The sequence below is a fragment of the Microtus ochrogaster genome, chromosome 2 (assembly GCF_000317375.1).
Source record: "Microtus ochrogaster isolate Prairie Vole_2 chromosome 2, MicOch1.0, whole genome shotgun sequence".
Taxonomy (NCBI): domain Eukaryota; kingdom Metazoa; phylum Chordata; class Mammalia; order Rodentia; family Cricetidae; genus Microtus; species Microtus ochrogaster.
The window spans coordinates 65906919-65931285 of NC_022010.1; the positions used below are offsets into that span (position 1 = coordinate 65906919).

General features: G+C 42.4%; 1 protein-coding gene across 4 annotated transcripts in view; it reads right to left on the minus strand.

Annotated features, from left to right (window-relative positions):
* Positions 1 to 212: 212 nt before the first annotated feature.
* The window catches only part of Nxpe3 (neurexophilin and PC-esterase domain family member 3), a 53500-nt gene continuing 29345 nt past the window's right edge, over positions 213 to 24367 (minus strand). For all 4 annotated transcript variants that reach the window (XM_026788048.1, XM_026788044.1, XM_005345067.2 and 1 more), the window contains 4 exons: positions 19288 to 20042; positions 13449 to 13522; positions 6232 to 6438; positions 213 to 1719 (listed from right to left, as the gene is read on the minus strand). In XM_026788048.1, the coding sequence (XP_026643849.1) occupies positions 1169 to 1719; positions 6232 to 6438; positions 13449 to 13522; positions 19288 to 20042 (1587 nt within the window). In that variant the 3' untranslated portion in view covers positions 213 to 1168. The remainder of the gene's footprint in view (positions 1720 to 6231; positions 6439 to 13448; positions 13523 to 19287; positions 20043 to 24367) is intronic.

Sequence of the window (24367 nt, forward strand, 5' to 3'; positions counted from 1 at the left end):
TCCTTTTATTTCTGGATGTTCAGAAATGGGTTAGAAATGTAACTCCATAGAGTGCCTGCCTAGTATGGTCAAGGTCTTGGGTTTGAGCCACAGTCCAAAAAGACGAAAAGCTAGCAAGAATAACAGATAGCTTAATAGTAGCTTTTTACTTCCAACCATAAGATAATGTATATGTATAATTTATGCCCAAATCAAAAACTACCTACCATGGATTTTAATATCTAATTTTATTATTTTCTGATCTGGTTTAATGTCTAATTCAGCATATGCTTCATGACAGCTAAAAGAAAAGAGAAACACTAGGAACTTCTGATTGGAGAAAGTCTACAATGTTATGACATTCAACAGCATTCTTTACATAAGAATCAGTTCTCAAAAAGCACACGCTCCAGAACATGAAAATAAACTTCTGTTTCCATATTAGTTTCCAAAAGCAGTCATTCTAGAATAACTATTCATCACCTAAAACGTAGCTGAATCAAGTAAGAAATAATTATCAAACGTGAATACCAATCCAAAGCACAGATTTCTGCTGTTCTGTTTAGCTTCTTCCCTAGACAAAAGCAGGAAATTGTTAATATCCTTATTATAAAATTCTGACCACACACATTGGCCTTTCCAAGTGATTCAGGGGGGAAAAAAAAGTCAACAGAAACTCCTGAGATACATACAGCAGTCTTCAGCATGGCCATGAAAACCTCTGACGATAAGTGCTCTGTTCCTGAGGAGGGATCCTTGTGCTGTTCGTGAAGACATGTTCCATTTCCTTTACCAGGCAAATGGAAGACATAGCACTGCCAACCAAATCTTTCCATTCTGTTTACTCAAAACACTTCAGGTCGGCATTAGCACAGAAATCTCCGCCCCGGGAGAAGCTAGCTCAAATACACTCGTTAGCATCTTTGGTTACAGGGCAATACAGTGTGTAGACGCTGTTAATAAGAGCTCTACAATGGCTATGTCAAGACGGAGAAATCCTACAGGTAGACACAAGTGCAGTCTACACTGCCTAAGTTCTTTGCAAGTCACTATGCAAAGTACAGCTCTTTATTTTTTTTGAAATGTCAAACGTACTGATCACATCCATCTCATGATGGAGCCAATCACAAACTTTCTATCCTACAAGTCAACCGGAAAGGTCCCTGAATGGGAGTCCTTTAGTAGATAGTTAGGTCTCCAAGGGGCATACGTAAGATAAGAACATGTCCAGTTGGTTCTTCACAATCACTTCATCTGGATGTAGCTTGTGGGGTAGATGATGAGCCAAGGTCATCTCCCAGGCATCAACAAGATAGACTCCAACCCCTGAGAACATCCTCCGAAGGATAGTGTCCAACTGAAAGTTGTACCAGTCACTGTTGAAAAGGCTGACCTCGGGCCCCAGCTCTTGGGCATTGCCTGTCCGGATGACAACCACAGTCTTGGGGCTTCGATCCAGGAGTTGGACTACGGCTCGTCGGATGTTCCTGAGTCTCCGGATATACACTTCCAAGGGGAATGTGCTAAAGTGAGACCACACAGCTATGGCCACCACTGTGTTCTTCCCTCCCACAATCCCATTCAGCTCATTGGCCACATAGTGAAGCTCACTACTGAAGACACTCGTGAAGCGGATGGGTGGACCGTGGCAGCGATATTTGAGCAAGATGTTGTGTTTCTGATCCACTGCAAGGAAGGGACCAACGTTCTTGGGACTACCCAAATTAAACTCCACTAAATCTGAAACAAGGAAAACATCAAATTAATGAAAAAATTTCAATCTAAACACATATATTCTGAATAGTTAAGTGGTTTTGCCAATTTTTTATTTTATTTATTTATTTATTTATTTATTTATTTATTTATTTATTTTTTGGTTTTTCAAGACAGGGCTTCTCTGTGGCTTTGGAGCCTGTCCTGGAACTAGCTCTTGTAGACCAGGCTGGTCTCGAACTCACAGAGATCCACCTGCTGGGATTAAAGGTGTGCACCACCACATTTTTTAAAATGGCAGTACAACAAAGAGGTTCAATGTAAGTATAAAAGGAATACCCGTTCTCCGTGTCCCATTTTGAATCGGTGGACCTTTAGTGCCCTAATTATTCAAATCACTCCAAAACATCACATAAGAAGCAATATTGTCAGTGAGAGAGTCTGATATGTCTAAGATGATTACCTCCATTAAGCCAAGAAATCTTGTTATTTTCACAGCTCACAGAATATTTAAGAATGAAAATAAATAAATAAAAAATAAAAAAAAAGAATATTTAAGAATGAAGTTGACATTCATATGTTATCCTTATAATAAATGAGTATTCTATCTTCTAGGATGGGGCTGCAGCTTCTATTTTATGAGCATATTTCAGTAACCACACACATCTTTTGGAAAATTCTGCCATTTGCAAAAACATGTATAAGCCTGGAAGGATGTCACACTAAGTAAAATAAACAAGACACAGAAAGATAAATATTCCATAACCTTCCTTATATGCAGTAATTTTAAGAGTTTAACTCTCTGAGGGCTAGAGAGATGGTTCAGTGGTTAAGAGCACAGACTGTAGGGCTGGAGAGATGGTTCAGAGGTTAAGAGCACTGGCTGTTCTTCTAGAAGTTCTGAGTTCAATTCTCAGAAACCACATGGTGGCTCTGATCTATACTGGGATCTGATGCCCTTTTCTGGCATAAAGGTGTACATATAGATAGAGCACTCATATACATAAATAAATCTTTTGAGAGAGAGAGAGAGAGAGAGAGAGAGAGAGAGAGAGAGAGAGAGAGCGCACTGACTGCTCTTCCAGAGAACCAGAGTTCAATTCCCAGCATCCACATGGCAGCTAACAACTGTCTATAACTCCAAGATCTGACACCCTCACACAGATATACATGCAGGCAAAACATCAATACACATAAAATAAGTTTTTTTTAAAAAAAAAGTCCAACTCTCAGAGAGTAGAAACTCACTAAAAGTCAGGGAGCTTGGGAGGCAAAGGAGAAGTCAATCAAGGGTAGCTATTCTAATGAGGAAGAGTCAGTTTAGGAGACCTGCCGTGCAGTTGACAATAACATACTTCAGAAACACCCGGAGAGATTTTAAAGGTTCCCACTACAAATAAATAAGCATATGAAGTGACAGGTATGTCAGTTAGCTTGATAAGATCACTCTGTCGGCCGGGCAGTGGTGGCGCACGCCTTTAATCCCAGCACTTGGGAGGCAGAGCCAGGCGGATCTCTGTGAGTTCAAGACCAGCCTGGTCTACAGAGCTAGTTCCAGGTCAGGCTCTAAAGCTACAGAGAAACCCTGTCTCAAAAAACCAAAAAAAAAAAGATCATTCTGTCAATATATCCTATTGTACCTATAAATACATGCAATTATTTGTCAAATTAAAAATAAACTTTTAAGCCAAGAATGGTAGCATATGGTTATAATACCAGCACCTGGGAGGCTAAGACAGGGGGATTGCTGAGTTCAAAGCTAACCAGAGCTACAGAGAGAGATCTTGCCTCAACAAAGGGAAACAAATAAATAAATCTAAATTATACTTCTGAATAAAAAAAAAAACAAGTTTCTTGTTTTTCTAATAAACAAAAGAAAAAAAGTGGTTCTGTTTCTTTTGACTTTTATTTTTACTCTATAGTTGGGAAACCATACTAATGTCCTACAAGAAAACTTATCTAACATAAGAAATATCTAGGTTAAGTGGTGGCCTCATGCCTTTAATCCTAGCACTGGGAGGATTAAGAAGCAGGTGGATCTCTATGAGTTTGAAGCCATCCCAGTCTATATAGTGAGTTCCAGACTAGCCAGATAGTGATATCCTTCTCAAGAAAAAAAAAGGGGGGGGGAGGAAAGGAAAGCGAGAGAGGGGGAGGAAGGAAGTGAGTCGGCAGCACGACATGGAAATCCTTCCTCCCCCACACCTCTAAGTCGTGTTTCAAGGCCCAGTTCCTACATAATCTAAGTACATGGGAAGCAGAGGCAGGAGGATCCCCACAAAGTGGAGGCCAGGTAGATATATAAAGCAAGCTGCAGGCTAGTGCTGTAGGAATTCCTACGACCAGTAGCCTTTAAGTTACCCGCCCACTTGGGTGTGGCCTCTCATACTGCATATGCCAATGAAAAGTGCACATCTGGCCTCTTTCCCGGTTGCTGTCCCCCATTGGAGCAGAGGATTGTGATCTGTGAGTCTACCCCTAAATAAATAATCTTCTATTATACTCAATTCTGAGCTACTGTGGGATTTCTTTTAAGCGTCCTTCTTTAGGCTAGCAAGAGTACACAGCAAAACCTGTCTTACATTAAATACATACATACATACATACATACATACATACATACATACTAGTAAATGTTGTTAATGCAATTCCAGTCACATTTCCTTAGCAGCTGCTCAGTGCCCACTACCACAGGTGCCATGAATCAACTAAGGCAGACATCAGTGTCTTGCCTCACAGTTTATAGTCAATTCTGAAAAGAACACATCCGACTATATTCCCCTTAAGGGTTAAAGGCAGATTCCATTGTATGCTCTATGCGGTCCTGAGCTTCTCCTTTAGACTGTCCGCCTTCGTTCATTACTATGTAGCGTCCGGAGTTAAAGCGAATAAAAGTTCACGCTATCATCGTTTGATAAAGATCAGGCACCCACACAAGGCTGTATTATATCAGATGAAAACCTGTCTGTAAAGGTTCTGGTGGAAAATCATCAAAACAGCCTGTGTGATCATTGCTATTAAAGGAAATATCAAGCTACGTCATCAGAAATTATGAAGAAGCAACTACAGACGCCTTGCAGGCCTGCCCGGTCAGCACCAAGGCTTACCCAGCACCGTGCCACACACGACTTCCTCCTCCAAATGTTTAATCTCTGCTTCAATAACCAGAACTGGACCAGATAGGTTTCATCAAAAAACTAAAATTGACTTTCTACTCTTTGGAGTAAAATCTACTTCCTTTTCTTTTAAAAAGTAAATTAGAGATGATTTTTATAAAAACGTCATAAGCAACTCATCCACAAAACAATAAGAATTTATTTTATTTTTTTTTAAAAAAAAGACTCCATTTACAGGGTAGGAGAGATGGTTCAGTGGTTAAGAGCACTCACTGCTCTTCCAAAGGTCCTGAGTTCAATTCCTAGCACCCCCATGGCAGCTCACAACTGTCTGATGTCCTCTTCCAGTGTGTAGATTTACATGCAGACAAAGTACCCATATACATAAATACATATATAAAGAAATCTTAAAGAGAAAATATAAAAAGCCACTTAGAACCATTTAAAAAAAATAGTCCCCACATAGTCTGAGGAAATGGCTCAACTGGTGCTTTCTGTAAAAATATGAATGAAGACCTGAGTTTGATCCTCAGAACTCAAGCAAAGTGGGGAGATGGCACAAACGCTTGTAATCATGATGCTGGAGAGGCAGGGACAGCCAGGTCTCTCAGGATCACTGGCCAGCGAGACTGCCTCACAAAGCAAGCTGGACAGAGCCTAAGAACAAACACCCCGGGTTGACCTGGGCCTCCTGCACAATATCTTCACACACACCCATTTGCGCCCATACCTGCACATACACAGAAACACAGACAGCTCCCACAACATCACCTGTTCCTTACTAGGTGAGCACATGACCCTAGAGAAGAAGAGAATGCCTCCTGTGGATAAGTGGTAGGTCTCCAACCAGCCCAGTCTTATGGATCTGAGCTGGGCAGACACGAAGAATGCTGGGACATACCCAAAGTCTCTCAACGGAAACCATCTCTATCTCAGGATCCTGTTGAGGAGAGGCCTAAGGGATGCCTTTGCTACAAAGACCCACTTGGCTAATTCCTTCTAGTAAAATCCTTTATAGACCTAGAGTTGAGCCAAACAGAACCAGAAAAGAAATAGCTGGTAGTGGCCAACTGTTTTATAATCCAGATTAATAGAAGTGAGGGACACCTGTGCGGGGACATAGTTCAGCTCTCTAATCTGACACAGAGAATGAAGCCCTGCAGAGCAGGTGGCTCATCCCAGGCCAGAGAGAGGCAGCGGGATAAGCCCCTGTGAGAGACCTAATTTCTGCCACATCCAAGACTCCACAGCTGACCAGATGCTGGCACACATCTCCCAGGGTTAAGATACATCCTTAGTCCCATAGAGAAACTGCCTCCTCACCTGACGCCTCTCTTCGGGCACCAAAGGGAACCTGTTCCTTTCAAATCTGATTTCACGTACACAGGGAAACAGTTATGAAAGCAAAAGCAAAAGCACCAACCTGGGACAAACATAGTGAGGTATTCAAACCACTGCCTGATGGTGGAATCACCGAATAAATACACCATTTTTCTTTGCAAGCATTCTGTGATGTTATCAGGGTCATTAAAATGACGCATCTTAAACCTCCTGGGCCTCCACTGGTCTTTGTAGAAATATCCAGAAGGAAAAGTTCCTGAACCTTGAGATACTTCTAGGTCATCAGTTTCTGCAAAGAAAAAGGGGAAATTTATTATAAGATTTTGAATTTCATCTTCAAAAACAGATACAAAAAAAAGAAAAGTTTTCAGAAAAAGGAAAAAAACCTAGACCCGCACATTTGCTGTCCTACAAGCTCACAAGCAGTACTTCCTGTTGTCTTAGCTTGAGGAAATCCCAGGCTTTCCCCATATTCTAAAATGGGAAGATGAGAAGTGGTTATGGGGTACCGGAGGACACCGGGGGGAAAAGGCACATTAGGCATTCCCTGTGTGTGTGTGGGGGGGTGTGTGTGCGTGCGTGCGCGTGCGTGCGTGAATGCGTGTGTGTGTGCGTGCGTGCGTGCGTGCGTGTGTGTGTGTGTGTATGTGTGTGTGTGCGTGTGTGTGTGTGTGTGTTCATCAACATGCAAAATAAAGGAAAACGAAACCCAGGGGAAAGTATCTGCCCAGCATTATTTCAGAATGAGAGGATCAGTTTTTAATCCCAATGCCTGAAAGAAAATGATGTCTTAATTTCACATTAAGTTTTATATATATGAGATTATGTGGTATATGTATATTAATATAGCAATATTAATACAGTGTTTCTCAGTCCATTAAAGGTTTAATCCATGTGTTGCCAATTCGGATTTTAATTCAGAAAACCACCGTTGTCGACTACACACAAGAAAGCAATGCTATGTGGTGGATTGTAGGACTCATAAGCAGCACTGAAAAGCATCAGCTGTGTGTGCTCAATCTCCGTAGCCTACACATGGTAACGCCAGCACGAGGACACCTTTAGGGAGATTCAACATCTCTCTGCCCGAGCACCTCCTTGGGAGATGCCACTGTGGAGGTGACACACAGCAAGGCTTCGAAACACAAAGTACTAGCTTGGCACCCCTTTATTTGACTCCTTAACACTGTCCATATACTCAATTCAAATTATTTTGTATGTCCAATTCTTCCTTTTAAAATGTCTATTTTCTAGCTTGCTAGGTTATGTTTAATAAAAACAGGAAAATATTTACCTCCAAAAATAGGCGAAAACTGTTCCCATAGATACACCTATGCTCACATGATTGCTGGTCTACTAGCTTGAGGATGGCATGTCCTGTTGTCATATAACAAACTGTAGGGTTCCCCTGATCAGTAATATTCTCTTTTACCTTAGGCATCTGCCAATTCTTTGTTGGCTCAGAGACTAAGTGAAGAAGTAACTGGTATTTGGCCAAAGTTTTAGTTTGGCAAGTATGAATACCAAAGCATAGCAACATTTATTTGACTTATTCAGGAGCAATTTCCTTAGGAAAATATAGCAGAGTACACTTGGAGTTACAGCTACACTACTCAGGAGACTTGAGTAGTGATCCCTTGAGCTCAGGAGTTCAAGACCAATTGAAACAGAGTAAAACACCATCACAAAATGAGACCAAAAATCACAGCCAGCAAACAAAACCTCAGCAAATGATCAAGTATTGCTTCACCTTTGCCTGCCTAAAAACTCCCTTGTTGTTTTATTATTGCACTGTGCGTGTGTATGCGTGTGTGTGTGTGTTCACCACAATGTATATATGGAAGTCAGAACTTGTAGGAGTTGGTTCTCTCCTGCTATGTGGGGGCCAGGGAATCAAACTCAGGTTATCAGGCATGGCAGTCAGGGCGCCACCAGCTGAGCTGTCTCGCCTGTCTTCCATGATTTAATGTGTCTATGCTGCATAGCCAGAGAGCTACAGAGAACACACCTGGGACGCAAAGAAAACCCTGGAATGAGAATTAAAAGTGATTTTGAAGTTACAGTTTTACCCCTGGTAATTTGGCAGATTCGGTTATTTTGCGTCAAACACGCGTTAAAAAGAAAAGTATATATCACAGAGGAAGCAATTACCATCTCCATGAGAATGTTAATTATATTGACTACCAGAGTTTAGTCAAGCAGAGCAAATCAATTACTGAACCTAACAGTCATCCTTTAAATGCAGGGTGCTGTTTAAGAGTGGAACGTGTGTGCCTATACCGCCCCCTAATGGTCGATTTGTACAACAGCGTTTCCTGACTGGTTTCAAATCATTTGAAGTTGCTTAGAAAGGGTTTCTTGGAACTTCAACTTGGGCCTTCAAATCACTAAGATATGAAATTCTCTTAAATTGATAAAATAACCCCTAATCTACTATTTCTTTGGAATAAAAATTAAGACAGAAAATAAAAATTCGGTATTACTAAATTGTTATTCTGAATATTAGTAAAGGGGGAATTTTACCAAGACAGATCTTTATGCAAAATATAAATATGTCTTTGGCTTACTTCGAAAATAAACTTTTTGAGACTCCTTATGTAAAACCAGAAGGCATATTTTTGATTACTTGCAAGTACTGTCCCTCCCGCCTTCTCTAAATATCTTGGCTTCTCTTCAAGGGCCAAATCTGATGTTTTTTTCCAACAGTTAGTGCTATCTCATGTGTTGCAAGAATTTTCTCCATGGGGGAGACTAATCAGTATATGCCCCAGCCACAACAGTCCCCCAAAGAAACCAAGGTTCAGTTCTACTGAAGTTCACCCTGGGGAACCAATGCCTTTACTAGGCTTTCTCACAGAGCATGGATGGGGCTGCTGCCAGGGGTGCTGTGGTCCTAAAGCAGCCACACTGGAATATCTTCACTCAGCAACAGGAGGCGACTCCCCAGTAGCCACAGATGGTGTCGCCCTTCTCATAGTCTCCCCAGCCTACCTCCTCTACCCCCACCCAAGACCCCAAAGGCCCCAAAGGGCTGAGAGAGCAGCTGGATACTCAGGTGAGAGACCAGTGACTCCCAGAGCCCCGCTTCTCTGAGGGGGTGCCAACAGTCAACAGGCCCGGCTGTGGGGAGCACACACTGCTAGTCTTATGATGGTGACATTACTCTGCTGGAGGCTGGGGAGGATAGCACCATCCAGTTCCACATTGTCCGTTAGCCTAATGAGGGCTAGCTGGACCGAAAACAGAACACAAGGAGAGAAAAAAGGCTGAGAAATTGTCCTCAACCAACTACAAAGAGCAGGATGAAAAGAATTCCACGAGAACTAAGGGCATAAGTTTGGGGACCATCTCAGCAAGACAGGTGAGGTCCCCAATAAGGTATGGATTCAATTTCCAACAAGGGTAGGGTCCACCAAGGTCCCTGAGTGAGTTAGCTGGGAACGCGTAGGGATCATAGCACAGATAGGAAAGGAAAGTCACCAGTAATTCCAACACTGGGGAAGGCTGTCTGCCACCTGACACTTGCCCTTTCTGATAAGCAGGTCTACTCTACCTAAAAACTGTTTTTTGCTTTCAACTGGAATTATAGCTTCATGTGATGGTAATATGGTGGTCTTAAGAAATACTCTGTACTCTAAATATCTTGGGAAAATGAATTAGCTTAAATGTAAATAGTAAAACATGTAGGAAAAAAAAGCTTCAAAATATACAACCATAAAAAAATAAGGGGAAAGATTATGAATTCATCCAAATTGATCTAAAAATCTTCCTTGACAATGTTATTCAGAGCCCGGTAAAAAGTGCTTATGTGTTGCCATTTTCCTGTTTAAATTGTTATGTGTGTGTTTAAGAAAAGGTTCTGAATTTTTTTTTTTTTTTGGCTTGTTTGTTTTTGGAAACAGGGTTTCTCGGTGTAACCCTGGTTGTCCTAGAACTCACTCTGTAGACCAGGCTGGCCTCTGCCTCCTGAGTGCTGGGATTAAAGGTGTGCACCACCACCATCCAGCTAAGATTCTGAACTCTTAAGGTTGGGGTGGGGAGGATACAAAATGAGCCTAAAACATCTCATGGTGTCAGAAAGTAAGGAAGCGCTCGATGAAGAGATGTGCATAGATCATGGGGTGAAGAAAAGTGATTCATACTCATAATCCCGCACCGGGGAGACCAAGGAAGGCAGACTTCATATTTGAGGCCAGCATGGGTTTACAGAATCCAAACTCAACTGTCAAATTTGGAACAATTCTGGCGCGTACACACATAAATAGTGATTGGTTTAAGCTGAATTTTATCTCAAAAATAAAATATCTGGGCATAGTGGTGCACACCTTTGGTCTCAGCACTCTCTGGGAGTTCGAGGCCAGCCTGTTCTACATAGTAAGTTTTCGGATAGCCAGGTTACATAATGAAACCCTATCTCAAAAATAAAGTTAGTCAAATTAAAAGAAACAAAATAATGGCAAGTCTACACTGATGTAGACATGAAAATGGACAACCCTTCTTCATGCTAGCATTCCAATTAATAAACCTGAAAAGGAGGGGCAGGAGAGATGGGTCAAAGGTTAAGAGCATTGACTGCTCTTCCAGAGGTCCTGAGTTCAAATTCTAGAAGCCATATGGTGGCTCAGAACCGTCTGTAATGAGATCTGATGCCTTCTTCCGGTATGCAGGAAAACACGCAAACAGAACACTGAATACATAATAAATACATAGATAGAAAAATCTTTTTAAAAAATAACTCTTAAAAGGAATGTCACAGAAACCATTGCTACATTTGAATCCAACAGAAGCTGAAGTTAGTGGGTGAAAGTTTAAGTAGAAACATAATGTTTGCGTGGAAGAAAAGACAGAGCCTGCTTAGGGTCTTTATAAAGTACCACCTCTGTCAATGCGGCCTTCTGGGAAGCTCCCTCTATCTGGGCTCCTTCGATACTCAAGGTCAATTTTTCCCTAATTATGTACCTGCTACAATCTGAGTTCCTCACTCAGAGCCACAGTATTCAGTGCCTAATAACACTGAGTTACTTTCTTCCATTAAAAAAAAAATCCAAGTGAATTGAACCTATCTTCTCTCTACATAAAATAGTACATCACCACAAGCCAGTACCAATTCCTGGCCGATTTGGGCACTGTCGGCAGAGGTAACCTGTAAAAGCTCTGCTTCAGAATAATATAATGGAGCATGCAGGTGGATATAAAGCAATGTGACCACGCATCCCTCAGTACTAAAGCTGAGCTATCTCTTACTGGCTCCTGGAGTCTTCCTGTGTGTTCTGTCCACCTTCAATATGGAATTTTCCATTATTAAAAAAAAATGAAAAGCGAAAAACCCCTCCTATTAACCTAGGACTCTACAGGACACCTGGGAACGTCACAAACCTGGCAAGCATGGCAGAGTGGAAGGGAAGAAGGGCGGACTCATCAGTGGAGTAAGGAGTTTGCAGCGCAGTATTATTGAGGAACAAACATCACACCTACTAACACCCTGGCCACGGGCTGGAAGGAATTCTGATCGTTGAAGGTAAGTGTTTTCACTAATGATGCTCCAAACACACATCCCCTACTAGGAGCAAGCCACCTGGTTCAAGTGTAAATCAAATACAGATCTTCACCAGAAGGCTGAGACCTCCACCTAACTGTGGAAGCCAGAGACTACTATCTCTATCTGTCTACAAACCTTTTTTAGATCACATGATATTTCATGAATTCTGAACCAGATACCAGCGTTTTAAAATATGTGACTAGCACAGTTTAAAACTCAGATTAATTGAGAAAAACAAAACAAACAAACAAGCAAAACCTGAAGACTTCTGGTTTGATGCAGTGAAGAAAATCTGATCTCTGGGTGCAGGGGGTTTGGTTTTGCAGGAAACAAAGGAGCACACTGCCCCCTTGAGGTGGTCCTGGCTCCTTGATTCGTTCTGCATAACTTACACAAGGCATATATAATACCCATCCTTCTGGGTGCACGGGTATTGTATATCTAGTACTTGTGGCAAAGGGGATGGCAATACATGTCATTGGGGGATAAGTGTTCTCAGTAACTACAAAGTTGTCTCCTACCTATGAAGCCTCCTGCTCTCTAAATTTACTACAGCAAAGACAGCACGTTTACTCCTCTGAGTTTCATTCTTTTATGGTTTTGGTGCTGTGAGACAGAATCTCACTATGTAGTTCAAGTTAGCCTGGACTCAAAGCAGTCCCTCTAGCCTAGGCAGTTTGGATGCTCACCTTACTAAACCTAGATGGAGGTGGGCGGTCCTTGGACTTCCCATAGGTCAGGGAACACTGATTGCTCTTCGAGCTGATGAGGGAGGGGGACTTGATGGGGGAGGGGGAGGGAAATGGGAGGCGGTGGCGGGGAGGAGGCAGAAATCCTTAATAAATAAATAAATTTAAAAGAAAAAAAAAGCAGTCCCCCTGCCTCAGCCTCCCAACGATGACAGATGCAAGCTGCTGTTCCCAGCTTACTCTTTTTTAATAATACTTACACCCGTAGATCAGAATTGTGTCAACTCACCGGTTTGTAGGTGCTACTGTGAGTCAACCACAGACTGAGCCCAGGCCTTGGAAATGCTAACAAATGGACACTTTTCGACCGAATCCTAAATTCCGCCTCTACGCAAGTGTTTCAACACCTCACGTAACTATTTACATACCTGTCCTGATTATCTATAGTACAATATTATCCAACAGCACTTGACATACCGCCAAACATAATGAAGTTACCGACTGGGCTTTTAGGTTTTTAATTTTACTTTATTTTGAGCTATTTCTGTCTTAGTAGCCACAAAAGGTTAGAAGCTTCCCTATTAGAAAACATAGCTCTAGAGGCTCTAGATAAATATAGAGTATACCATACCATGGAAGAAAAAGAAGACAACTTTTACAGCTAGAACAGCCCAGAATTAAATACACAAGATCTAGCTGAGTTTCAAACACTCACAATTCTCAGTTCGTGCTCAGAAGAAGCCATGACATAAGAACGGGTGAAACCCGTCTTGTACATCAAACCCCTTAACATCAAAACAACACATGGGGCTGAAGAGATGACCCAGCAGTCAAGAGCACAGCTGCTCCCGCAGAGGACCCCGGCTGGGTTCCCAGCTCCTCCAGGGCCCCTCACAGTCTTCTGACACTCCAGCCCCAGGAGCTCCAGCTCCCTGACCTGGCTCCTGCAGACGGCAGGCCTGCAGTGTGCACACACACACACACACACACACACAGGGGGAACACTCAGAAAATAACAAATGAACACTCTTGAAAGGAAAGAGAACCATCATCAAGCTCATCTAATTTTACCTTTCGTTCTCCTGGAAATCACAGTCACCCAGTCAGGTCCGCTGGAGTTGATCGGCATTTTGATATTGACACCACTTTGGAAGAAAATGAAAAAAAAAATCACGAGTTTAGATTGAGATTCAGGGACATTTGTTTGCAGTTGTGTTTCTTTACCCGTAAGTGAAAAAAAAAATACATATGCTTTCACGGCGCCTTATAGTGAAGCAGAAAAATTAACCAACATGACTAATAGTTAATAAGCTAGGGCTCTTGAGAGAAGGTACTACACACTGAAGAGAAATTACTAAATCCTCAGTATGTCTTCACTGTTGTTCACACACATACACACACACTATACACACTACTTTGCCAGTCTTAGGAATGCAACTCCCCAGTATCTAACTCCAGGTTGAATGTTCCTCTTGAAAACAGAATTCTACTTTGTTACTACGTGATTTTGGGGTCGCAAGTCTCTACTGAACTAAGTATGCTAGGTTCCTAGGGCAAGCCCAGGTCTGGGAGGAGTCCCCGAGGAGATGCCCTGCCTCCAAATAGTACTCAAACAGTCCTTTGTTCACCGGTGCGGACTCTCCAGGTGTCTGCGCCCCTTACACACACCCCTCAAAGATATGGGCGGGGCTTCACTCACTTTGAATCTTTAGCTCTTAGCTCAGGCCGTGGACTAGCGCTATGCTCAGTAAATTCTCTTGAAAAACTGAAGGAGAGCGAAAGCCAGCAGCAAGGGCTGGGGATCCAGAAGAGTCACTGCCGGGACTCTGGTACTCCTATCAAAAACGAGCTTTAAAAATGCAGACTGCTTGGAGTCCTGTGGGATATTTCCAGCGCTCCCTGTTCGAGAACAATGTGTTCATCCTAGGGATGAAGAGTAAGCTCCACTTACATCCGGGGCACTGTTCTAGCTCTGGCTTATGTGGTAAGACTCCCAGAATCTCCTCCCTAATGGGAATTGATATTCTACAGAACACAGACAAAAAACAAGTAATGAAGGATCTATACAGGGCTGGCTACGCTGGAGTACAACAGAATTCCTTATTTTACACAAAGACATTTGGTGACTTTCAAGAGCGCACATGTAAACCACTCTCACAAACTTAGAGTTGCTTTTATCCAAAAATACATAATAACTTTCACATAAAGCTTGAAGGGCACTTTCCCCATAATTTTCCTGCAAAAATATTTAACCTCAATTTAGTTGTATGAAAACAACAAAGCAAATCTAAAGTAAGAAAACATTTTATAAAAGTATCAATATTGGGCCGGGCAGTGGTGGCACATGCCTTTAATCCCAGCATGTGGAAGGCAGAGGCAGGTGAATCTCTGTGAGTATGAGGACAGCCTGGTCTACAAAAGCTAGTTCCAGGACAGCTAGGACTGTTACACAGGGAAACCCTGTCTCATACAACAACAACAACAACAACAAAAATCAATATTGAAATTGTCCATACCATACAAAGCACAAGAGATGAAAGAATTTTCCTCGATTTAAAAAGATAACAAAGTATAGAATGTGATCGTAGATCACATAATTAACAAAGGACAATACTGGGGACACCCAGACATGAACTAGACGCACGCACTGGTCACCAGTGCTGTATCAGTGACAAATGTCCCAACGGTGATAACTGTTATGATGACATGCTGGACACCCTGCTCTCGGGGATGTTTGCTGCTGGGGTCGGTGCTCTGATGTCTGCAGCTTACTCTATTTCCAACAGGAAAACAGACACAAGCGTATGCACAAAGCACGCGTTGAGGATAAGAAAACCAAATATGGATGACACTAACAACCGAGAATCTAAAAGACAGGCAGGTGGTGATAACATCAAAGTTTCCCAAAAACTTAGAGCAGCTGCGAGGTTACTGTTTGCTTGCTTTTGTTGGACTGGTTTGGTTGGTTGGGTTTACGTGTGAGCACAGGTATGCACGCAAACATTAGCTTGTTCATGTGTGTGCATGTATGGTAGGGAGGTCAGAGAACACCCTTAGACAGGGTGTTTTTCACTGCTCGGAGGCTCACCGAGTAGGCTAGGCTAGCTGGCTTAGAAGACCCAGCAGACTGCTTGTCTTTGCCACTCTCTGCTGGGATCACATATGCCCATCACCACACCTAGCCCCTCGGTGTGTTCTAGAGACCTAACCCGGCGCCCCATGTCTGTACAGCAATAGCTTTACAGAGTGGGCTGTAAACTGATCCTGCCCCCTCTGTTAGGTTTTATTCCGTTTGAGCTCAGGTTACCCTTGAGCTCCCAATCCTCTTGCCCTGGCCTCCTAAGTTTGGGCTACAGGTATGAACCACCATGACCAGAAAGAAAGTATAAATCATGTTAAAAATAAAAAAGCTTCTGCGTGATATTGTCATTTTGAAATGCCTGCCCTAATAATAGAATCTTTGGGGGAGAGTTCTTCCTAAGACCAACATTTTCTCTCTCCTAAGGATAAAGGACAAAGATTGTTAATCATCTACCTAGGATTTGAAGAACCAAACCTCAAAGCTAGCCAGGTGCAGTCACTCTGTCCATAATTCCAACACTTGGAAAAATGAGGATCAACCACAAATTTGAAGCCAGTCTGGGCTACAAAGTGAATTCCAGGCCAGCCTGGGCTACCATGAGCTCCTATCTCAAACAAACAAAATAACAGCAAAGCTTCTTAATTTTTTCTAGCCTAAGCAAGGTAGACAACCTTAGACAGAGGTCAAAATAAGGACAAACTCAACAAACTCGAGGGAGCTCAAAGCACTTTGTCCAAAGGTCATTAAGACCAGTTTCCTTTTTCTTTGGAGATAACCTGCTGCTAGGTAGAATGTAAGCAATGTGAAGGGTAAGGAATTTAAAATATTAATAGGTTTCCATCAAATGTAAGCGACCTCGAACACCTACCCTAGCAATCATCCCAGTTGTAGAGAGCTTTAGGAGGATGACGTTCTACAACCTACACCATGTCATTAGCCAGCCAATCCCAGTCCAGGCAGCTGCATGGCATCCTTTTCTCTTTCTATAGTAACAGGGTCTTCATGTGTTTTTGTCTCTACTGCTGGGATGTGGTGTTAGGAACGTCTTTACATGTTTTGCTGTTCAACTCTCTATCCCGGAAACTTGGTTAAATTACAACCATGCTTCTTCCTCACTGGGAGCCACTGGACAGACTGATGACCCACTCCAACTGGATAGTCTTCACATAGAGGCAAAAAAAAAATGCATAGAAATAAAATAATATGCTCATACTCATTTAAAACTAGTAAATGTTGGGTCTGAGCTGAAACTTAAAATATGTAAATACAATACACATACATAAAACTTTAAAAAATAAATTTAATTTTAAAATTAAAAGAAATGAAATTCTTGAAACTTGGCATGGTAGCACCCGCCTGTAATTTCATCATTTACGAGGCTGCATCAGGAAGGTGGGTTTTCTCGCCAGTTATATAGTAAGTCTTGGTCTTAAAAATGTATAAGTATCCAGGCAGTGGTGGCACACACCTGTAATCCCAGCACTTGGGAGACAGGCAGGTACGTCTCTGTGATTTCAATGCTGTCCTGGTCTACAGAGAAAGTTTGAGGACAACCAGGGCTACACAGAGAAAGCCTGCCTTGAAAAACCAAATAAATAAACTTTTAGATTTATGTGTAGGATATTTTCCGTCTTTGTTTTGTTTTGTTTTGTTTTGTTTATTCAGCCACACAAAACACTGGTCCTCTAGAGCACTGTCCAGTAACTGTGTGGAATCAGGCTCCCTCTACTGGCCCTGAAAATAAACGCATGACAGGACCACAGGCTGACTTGTGGAAAGTGGAAAATCGGTTTTATTTAAGAAGCTCCTACAACTACACACTTCACCAAACATTTCTCCTGCCAATATGAGAAGCCATAAAATAGTGAATATTCAAACTTCAGGATGTCTAACTTTACTCAATGAAAACAGTTCTCTACCAGAGCCCTGCATGCAGGCATTTCATATGGGAGTGAAAATATTCATGGGGAGAAGCCAGAAGGGTTAGGGATGGAGGAACAGTACCACCAAAGTATGCTGTATGAAAAAAATTTCAATTCAGAAAAGAAACTATTTAGAAGGACTGAGGAGATGGCTTCACGGTTAAGAGCACTCGCTGCTCTTAGAGGACCTGGGTTTGACTCCTAGCACCCACATCGTGGTTCCCAACCATCTGTGACCCTGGTTCCTTCTTCTGACCTCCATAGACACCAAGCATGCACATGGGGTCCACACATACATCACACATGCATGCAAGCAAAATACCCATACACAAAAAATAAATCTTTAAATTATTTAAAATATACATTTATAAGTTCTTCCAAATGATTGTGCTTTTGACCAGGTAGTTTTATAACTTCATTTTTTATGGCTTTTTATAGTTTTATAGCTTTTTGTCACTTAGCAATCATAGACACAAAGTACAACATACCTATAATGCATGCTTACATATAATGCTTAGAAAAGGGAAAATGGCATATCATCGCAAATATTTACCACTTGTTTATGCTGGAAACATTCAAACTCCACTCTACTTTTTTTTTTTAAGTATTCAGTTAGCTATTGTCAGCCATAGTTACCCTGCTACAATAGAAGAGTAGAAGTAACTTCTCCTATCCAACATCTTTTCCCCAGGACTCTTATTTCAGTTCAGAATTCCATGCAATGAGGAAAACACAAATTTCAATTCAGACTGATTCTATAATTTTTTCATTCTGCCCATTACCATATACTGGCTGTGCTGAAAAACATTCTGTTTTATGCTGAAAATAAGTATTTTAGCACAATACCACAAATAATACTTTCAACAGCTGTTAAAATACAGGGTTTACTGTGGAACACCCTGATCCTATGCTTATTAAGTTAGCTTAGTAATACTGCTATATCCATTTAATATAGATAAGCATTTATAATATTTAAAAGCTGATCTGTTTCTTCAACATTTTAGCATCACTCATGACCCTCAAGTACCAGTGACTAGCCCTCAATACCTCTATCCCGGGGTAGGGGGCAGGGAACATAATACACAGTGCCACAGCATGGGGGGTGGGTCAGAGAACTACTTTTTGAGCCTCCCACTTTGATAAGGTAGGGTCTCTCTTGTTTCTGCCATACTACATACTCCAGGCCAGCTGGCTTGCAAGCTTCTGGACAATTCTCCTGTTTCTGCCTCCCATCCATCTTGTCACAGGAGTGCTGGGATTACAGATGTGTGCCACAGCAGGCTTTTTATGTGGGCTTAGAGGACGGAACTCAGGTGTCAGATTTGCATACACCAAGCATGTACTAAGCCATCTCCTGATAATCTTGGTTTTTTTTTAAAAAAAAAAAAAAAAAAAAACAAAACCCTGTTCTGTGAATAAGTAGTCTTGCCTATGTAGCAATAAACATGGTGCGTACCTCTAACATAAAACAGAGAAGAGAGCAGTGGTAGCACACACCTTTAATCCCAGCACTTGGGAGGCAGAGGCAGGCGGATCTTTGTGAGTTCGAGACCAGCCTGGTCTATAAAAGCTAGTTCCAGGACAGGCTCCAAAGCTACAGAGATACCCTGTCTCAAAAAACCAAAAAAAAAAAAAAAAAAAAAAAAAAAAAAAAAAAAAAAAAACCAGAATAAGAACAAAGACTGAAGGGTAAAAGGTCTTTAACTTAAAGTTAAACAAGCACTAAACTTCCCTTTTAAAACACTGAACAAAAAAAGTGCAAATGCCAGTTTTCTTATGCAATGCCACACCTCTTCTGACGGGGCCAGGTTCAGACAGACATAAAATGCATACCTACAAGGGTCCCCTAAATGTGCAAAGACAATAGGGCAGACCTCTTTACCCCAGCACCCCGACGGCAGCGTACCTCTGAAAGAAAGCACTGTCCGTAGCAGTGAGAAGGCCCTTCATGTATCCGCCCTTGAAGTGGTTGATTCTGCTGCTGCAGGGGAGCTTCTTTGGTTTGAAGCAGAACCAGGGCTCCCCGGTGTAGAGGTCTGTAAAGTTGCACAGGGGAAGACTTCCCGGGAGGCACACATTGCACTTCATCGTTTCCGAAATCCTTCCTGAACGGAAAAGACTCTTGAAATAGACCCTGTCTGGTTTCGCTTCCTGCAGGTACTGAAGAACTCTGATCCCTTCACTGGGGTGAACCAGAGATATGGACACTCTAACTCTGCCAGGCCAGAGCAGGGTAAAAAACACTTTGTAGAATCCATTCTGGTAGTCTACCACTCTGCCCATGGCCCCCGCCTGCAGCTTGGGCGAGTGAATTCTGGCCTGCAGGTAGTCTCCGCCATACTTCTTGGGCTTCCCTTCAAAATCGTGCACGTGAACTAGCACCTCCAGCTGGCTCCCCACCTTGAAGACAGCTGCAGAATTCAAGATGACAAAATAGCTGGAGGAAGGGTCGGTGCTCTTCACGAAAGGGACCAAGTCCACATCAGGCACCTGCCACTGTGTGGCAGCAAGCAATGCATCCTCTTCTACCCGTTCCTGACTGGACAGGGCCTGGTGCTCATAACCACAGTACGGATTCCGGCTAATGCCCGTAGCCTGCGGGGAAACAAACTGTCCACTGCTGTCGATGAATGTCCCTGAGAGCGTCTCATGGTCCAAGTACTAAGGAGAAAGACAACAGAAACCACACTTCTCTGAATATCAGCCAAAAAAATCTCAATATCGGTTTAAATTTGTATAACATCAACTGAGATTAAACTGTTTCAAAACAGCCTGCAAGTTTCACAGTTATTGTAGCAGAATAAGATTCATGGAAAATTCGTAGAGAGGTCTCTGCAGCTACACAAATCTTACCTCTGGGAGCTGTATGTGGATTCTTACAGTGAATTATCAGAGAAAAGTTTCCCTGAGCTTCTAGGCATGGAATGGAGAAAGAAACCATCTTTTAAAAAGGAATATTGCTGAGCAGTAACCAAGTGCGGTGCCCAGAACGAAAATGGTCACCACAGGCTCAGGGAGTGGCTATTAGGAGGCATGGCCTTGTTGGAGTCGGCATGGCCCTGGTGGAGAAAGTGCAGTGTCACGCTCTTCCTGCGGCCCACTGATCTGAATGGAGAACTCTCAGCTCCTTCTCCAGCGCCATGTCTGCCTGCATGCCACCATGCTTTCTGCCAGGATGAGACCTCTGAACCTATAAGCTTATAAAAGCTGCGGTGGTCATGGTGTCTCTTCACAGCAAAAGAAACCCTAACTAAGACACCAGGTGAGAAGCTACTTTTCCATACCCAAAACTCAACTGGGAAAAGAGAAACCTCCAACTCCAGCCTGTACCAAAGGTAGGAACCAGCACACACAAAGGAAGTCCACTCGCGGGGGTACGTGCTCACCAAAGGACTCCAGCAAAACAGACCACCAGAATGCTCCTCATCCCCCCGTAGAAGCTACCATTTTACAACAAGCCCACAGAGCAGCTTCTTTCACCAAGCTCATCGTGTCTAGAATTCAACAACAAACTGCAAGGCAAATTCAATTGTTAAAAATTAAAAAAAACAAAAACAGAATTTGAAGACAGCAAGCAGGAGCAGCCATGTCAGGTACAGGAGGAGCGCTGGACTTATCAGACAGGGAATTTAAGTCAAAAGTGAGCAGGAGGGAGCAGACACATCAGGTGCAGAAGGAGTGCTGGACTTATCAGACAGGAAATTTAAATAAACAGTGAGCAGGATGGAGCAGCCACATCAGGTGCAGAAAGAGCGCTGGACTTATCAGACAGGGAATTTAAGTCAACAGTGAGCAGGAGGGAGCAGCCATGTCAGGTGCAGAAGGAGTGCTGGACTTTTCAGACAGGGAATTTAAGTCAACAGTGAGCATAAGTAGCTCAGTGGCTCTGTACTTGCTGCACACAGACAAGGCCCTCAGCTCAATGCTCAGCGCCACAAAAGCCTTAAAAAATAATACAAAACAAATTTTACAATTAAGCAACGAAGACTCAGGCTGCTGCCTCTGATGGCCACTTGGGGACCTCATGCTGCCGGCGGCTCCAGGGACCCACAGACACACATGTGGTGGTTCCTTAGGCTGCAGGCGGCTCCAGGGAACCGCAGCAATGGGTAAAGTGTGGCAGCACCTCGGGCTCTGGCCACTACTGTCTGCAGCTGCTGTAACTTCAGATTACAAAAATGATTTGTGGGTCTGCGAGGTCCCTGGCCAGCAAGTGGCCCTGATCCTGTACCAGAAGAGCCACCTGGAGAGGTAAGTGTGTACCTGACCACCCGGCTGATCGCCCCAGAAAGAGAGTACAGACATGCTCCAATCCCCTAAACTTTCTGGCCATTCAGCGGGGGGCTTCTCTCTCCGGCTAATGCCTTTCTCTTCTTATCCCATCCCAGCTTGCCCCCAGGCACCCCTTCCCATCTGCGGGGTCATAGGATCCCGCAACTCAGCCTGCTGCCGGGGTGAGGATCTGGGGTCAAAGTGGTGAGTGCAACTGCTGCAGGAGTTTCTTTGTGCCACTGAGCCTGCACTCAGCAAGCCCGCCCTTTTGTCTGCTAGGTCCCTAGCCAGCAAGTGGGCCTGATCCTGTACCAGAAGATCTGTCCAGAGGACCTACTTCAGGGTGGAGAGGATCTAAAAGACAACTCCAGCACTGAGGGGACCTAAGAGAGGGCAGACCAAGAAAAACCCCCAAGTACACAGGTAGCCACAGCAAAGATCGGACCAAGCCACCAAGACCCTCCTAACAGCATTTGAAGGAAGAGATGGGTAGACACCAATGCAAGAATTCCTCCAACAATCTGAAAAACAACATGATAACGCCAGAATCCAGCGAACATTCAACAGGAAGACATGAACACCCTAATCCAGAAGACGTAGAAGAAATAGACTTTAGATGTAACATTATGAAAGTGTTAGAGACCATTAAACAGGATGTGAAAAACTCCTTTAAAGAAATGAATGAAAAGACTAACAAAAAGTTAGAAGAAATGAATAAATCCCTCAAAGATACCCAAGAAAACCTAGAAAAAGCAATCAAATAGGTAATGGAAACGGTTCAAGACCTGAAAACTGAAATGAAGGCAATAAAGAAAACACAAACCAAGAGATGGCAGGATATGGAAAATCTGGGTAAATGAACAGAAACTACAAAGACAAGCATAACCAACAGAACACAAGAGATAGAAGAAAGAATCTCAGATGCTGAAGATACTATAGAGGAAATAAACGCACTGATCAAAGAAAACAGCAGATCCAACAAATTCTCGTCACAAAACATCCAGGAAATCTGGGACACCAAGAAAAGACCAAACCTAAGAATAAAAGGGGTAGAAGGAGAAGAATTACAGCTCAAAGGCCCAGAAAATATATTCAACAAAATTATATAAGAAAACTTTCCCAACCTAAAGAAGGATATTCCTATGAATACAAGACGCATATAGAACACCAAATAGACTGGATCAAAAAAAAAAAAACTTCCCCTTGCCACATAATAATCAAAACACAAAACATACAGAATAAAGAAAGAATATTAAGAGCACCAAATGAAAAATGTCAAGAAACATATAAAGGTAAACCTATCAGAATTACACCTGACTTCTCTATGGAAACCATGAAAGCCAGAAGGTCTTGGATAGATGTGCTGCAGAAACTAAGACACCATGGATGCAAGCCCAAACTACTATACCCTGCCAAGCTTTCTTTCACCATAAATGGAGAAAACAAGGTATTCCAGGATAAAAGCAAATTTAAACAATATGTAGCCATAAACCCAGCCTTACAGAAAGTAATAGAAGGAAAATCACAATCCAGGGAACCCAATAACACCCACAATAACTCAGACATCTAACAACCATCCACAAGCACAACTCAAAGAAGGGAAACACACAAACTCGACCACCAAAAAAAAAAAAATAACCAGAGTTAACAACCACTGGACATTAATATCACTTAATATCAATGGACCCAATTCACCTATAAAAAGGCACGGGTTAAGAGAATGGATGCGAAAACAGGATCCAACATTCTGCTGCTTACAAGAAACACACCTCAACCACAAAGACAGACATTTACTCAGAGTAAAGGGTTGGGAAAAGGTTTTCAATCAAACGGACCTAAGAAACAAGTGGGTGTAGATATCCTAATCTAACAAAAACATATTTCAACTTAAAATCAATCAGAAGAGATGGAGATGGACACTTTATACTTATGACAGGAACAATTCATCAGGATGAAGTCTCAATCCTGAATATCTATGCCCCTAATATAAAAACACTCACTTATATAAGAGAAACATTACTAGAACTCAAAGCACACATCAAACCCCACACACTAATAGTAGGAGACTTCAACACTCCTCTCTCACCAATGGACAGGTCAACCAGACAGAAACCTGACGGAAAAATAAGAGAACTAATGGAGGTAATGAATCAAATGGACTTAACAGACATCTATAGAACATTCCACCCAAATAGGAAAGAATATACCTTCTTCTCAGCATCTCATGGAACATTCTTGAAAATTGATCACATACAAAATTGGTAACAAAGCAAACTTCCACAGATACAAAAAAATTTAGTAACCACCTGTGTCTTATCAAATCACCATGGAATAAAGTTAGAATTTTACAACAATTCTAACCCCAGAAAGCCTACAAACTCATGGAAATTGAACAGTCAACTACTGAACCATCCCTGGGTCAGGGAAGAAATAAAGAAATTAAAATCTTCCTTGAATTCAACAAAAAAAAAAAAGACACAACATACCCAAACCTATGGGACACTATGAAAGCAGTGCTAAGAGGAAAGTTCATAGCTCTAAGTGCCCACATTAAAGAAAACGGAGAAAGCATACATTGGGGACTTAACAACACACCTGAAAGCTCTAGAAAAAAAAAGAAGCAGGGCTGGAGAGATGGCTCAGTGGTTAAGAGCATTGCCTGCTCTTCCAAAGGTCCTGAGTTCAATTCCCGGCAACCACATGGTGGCTCACAA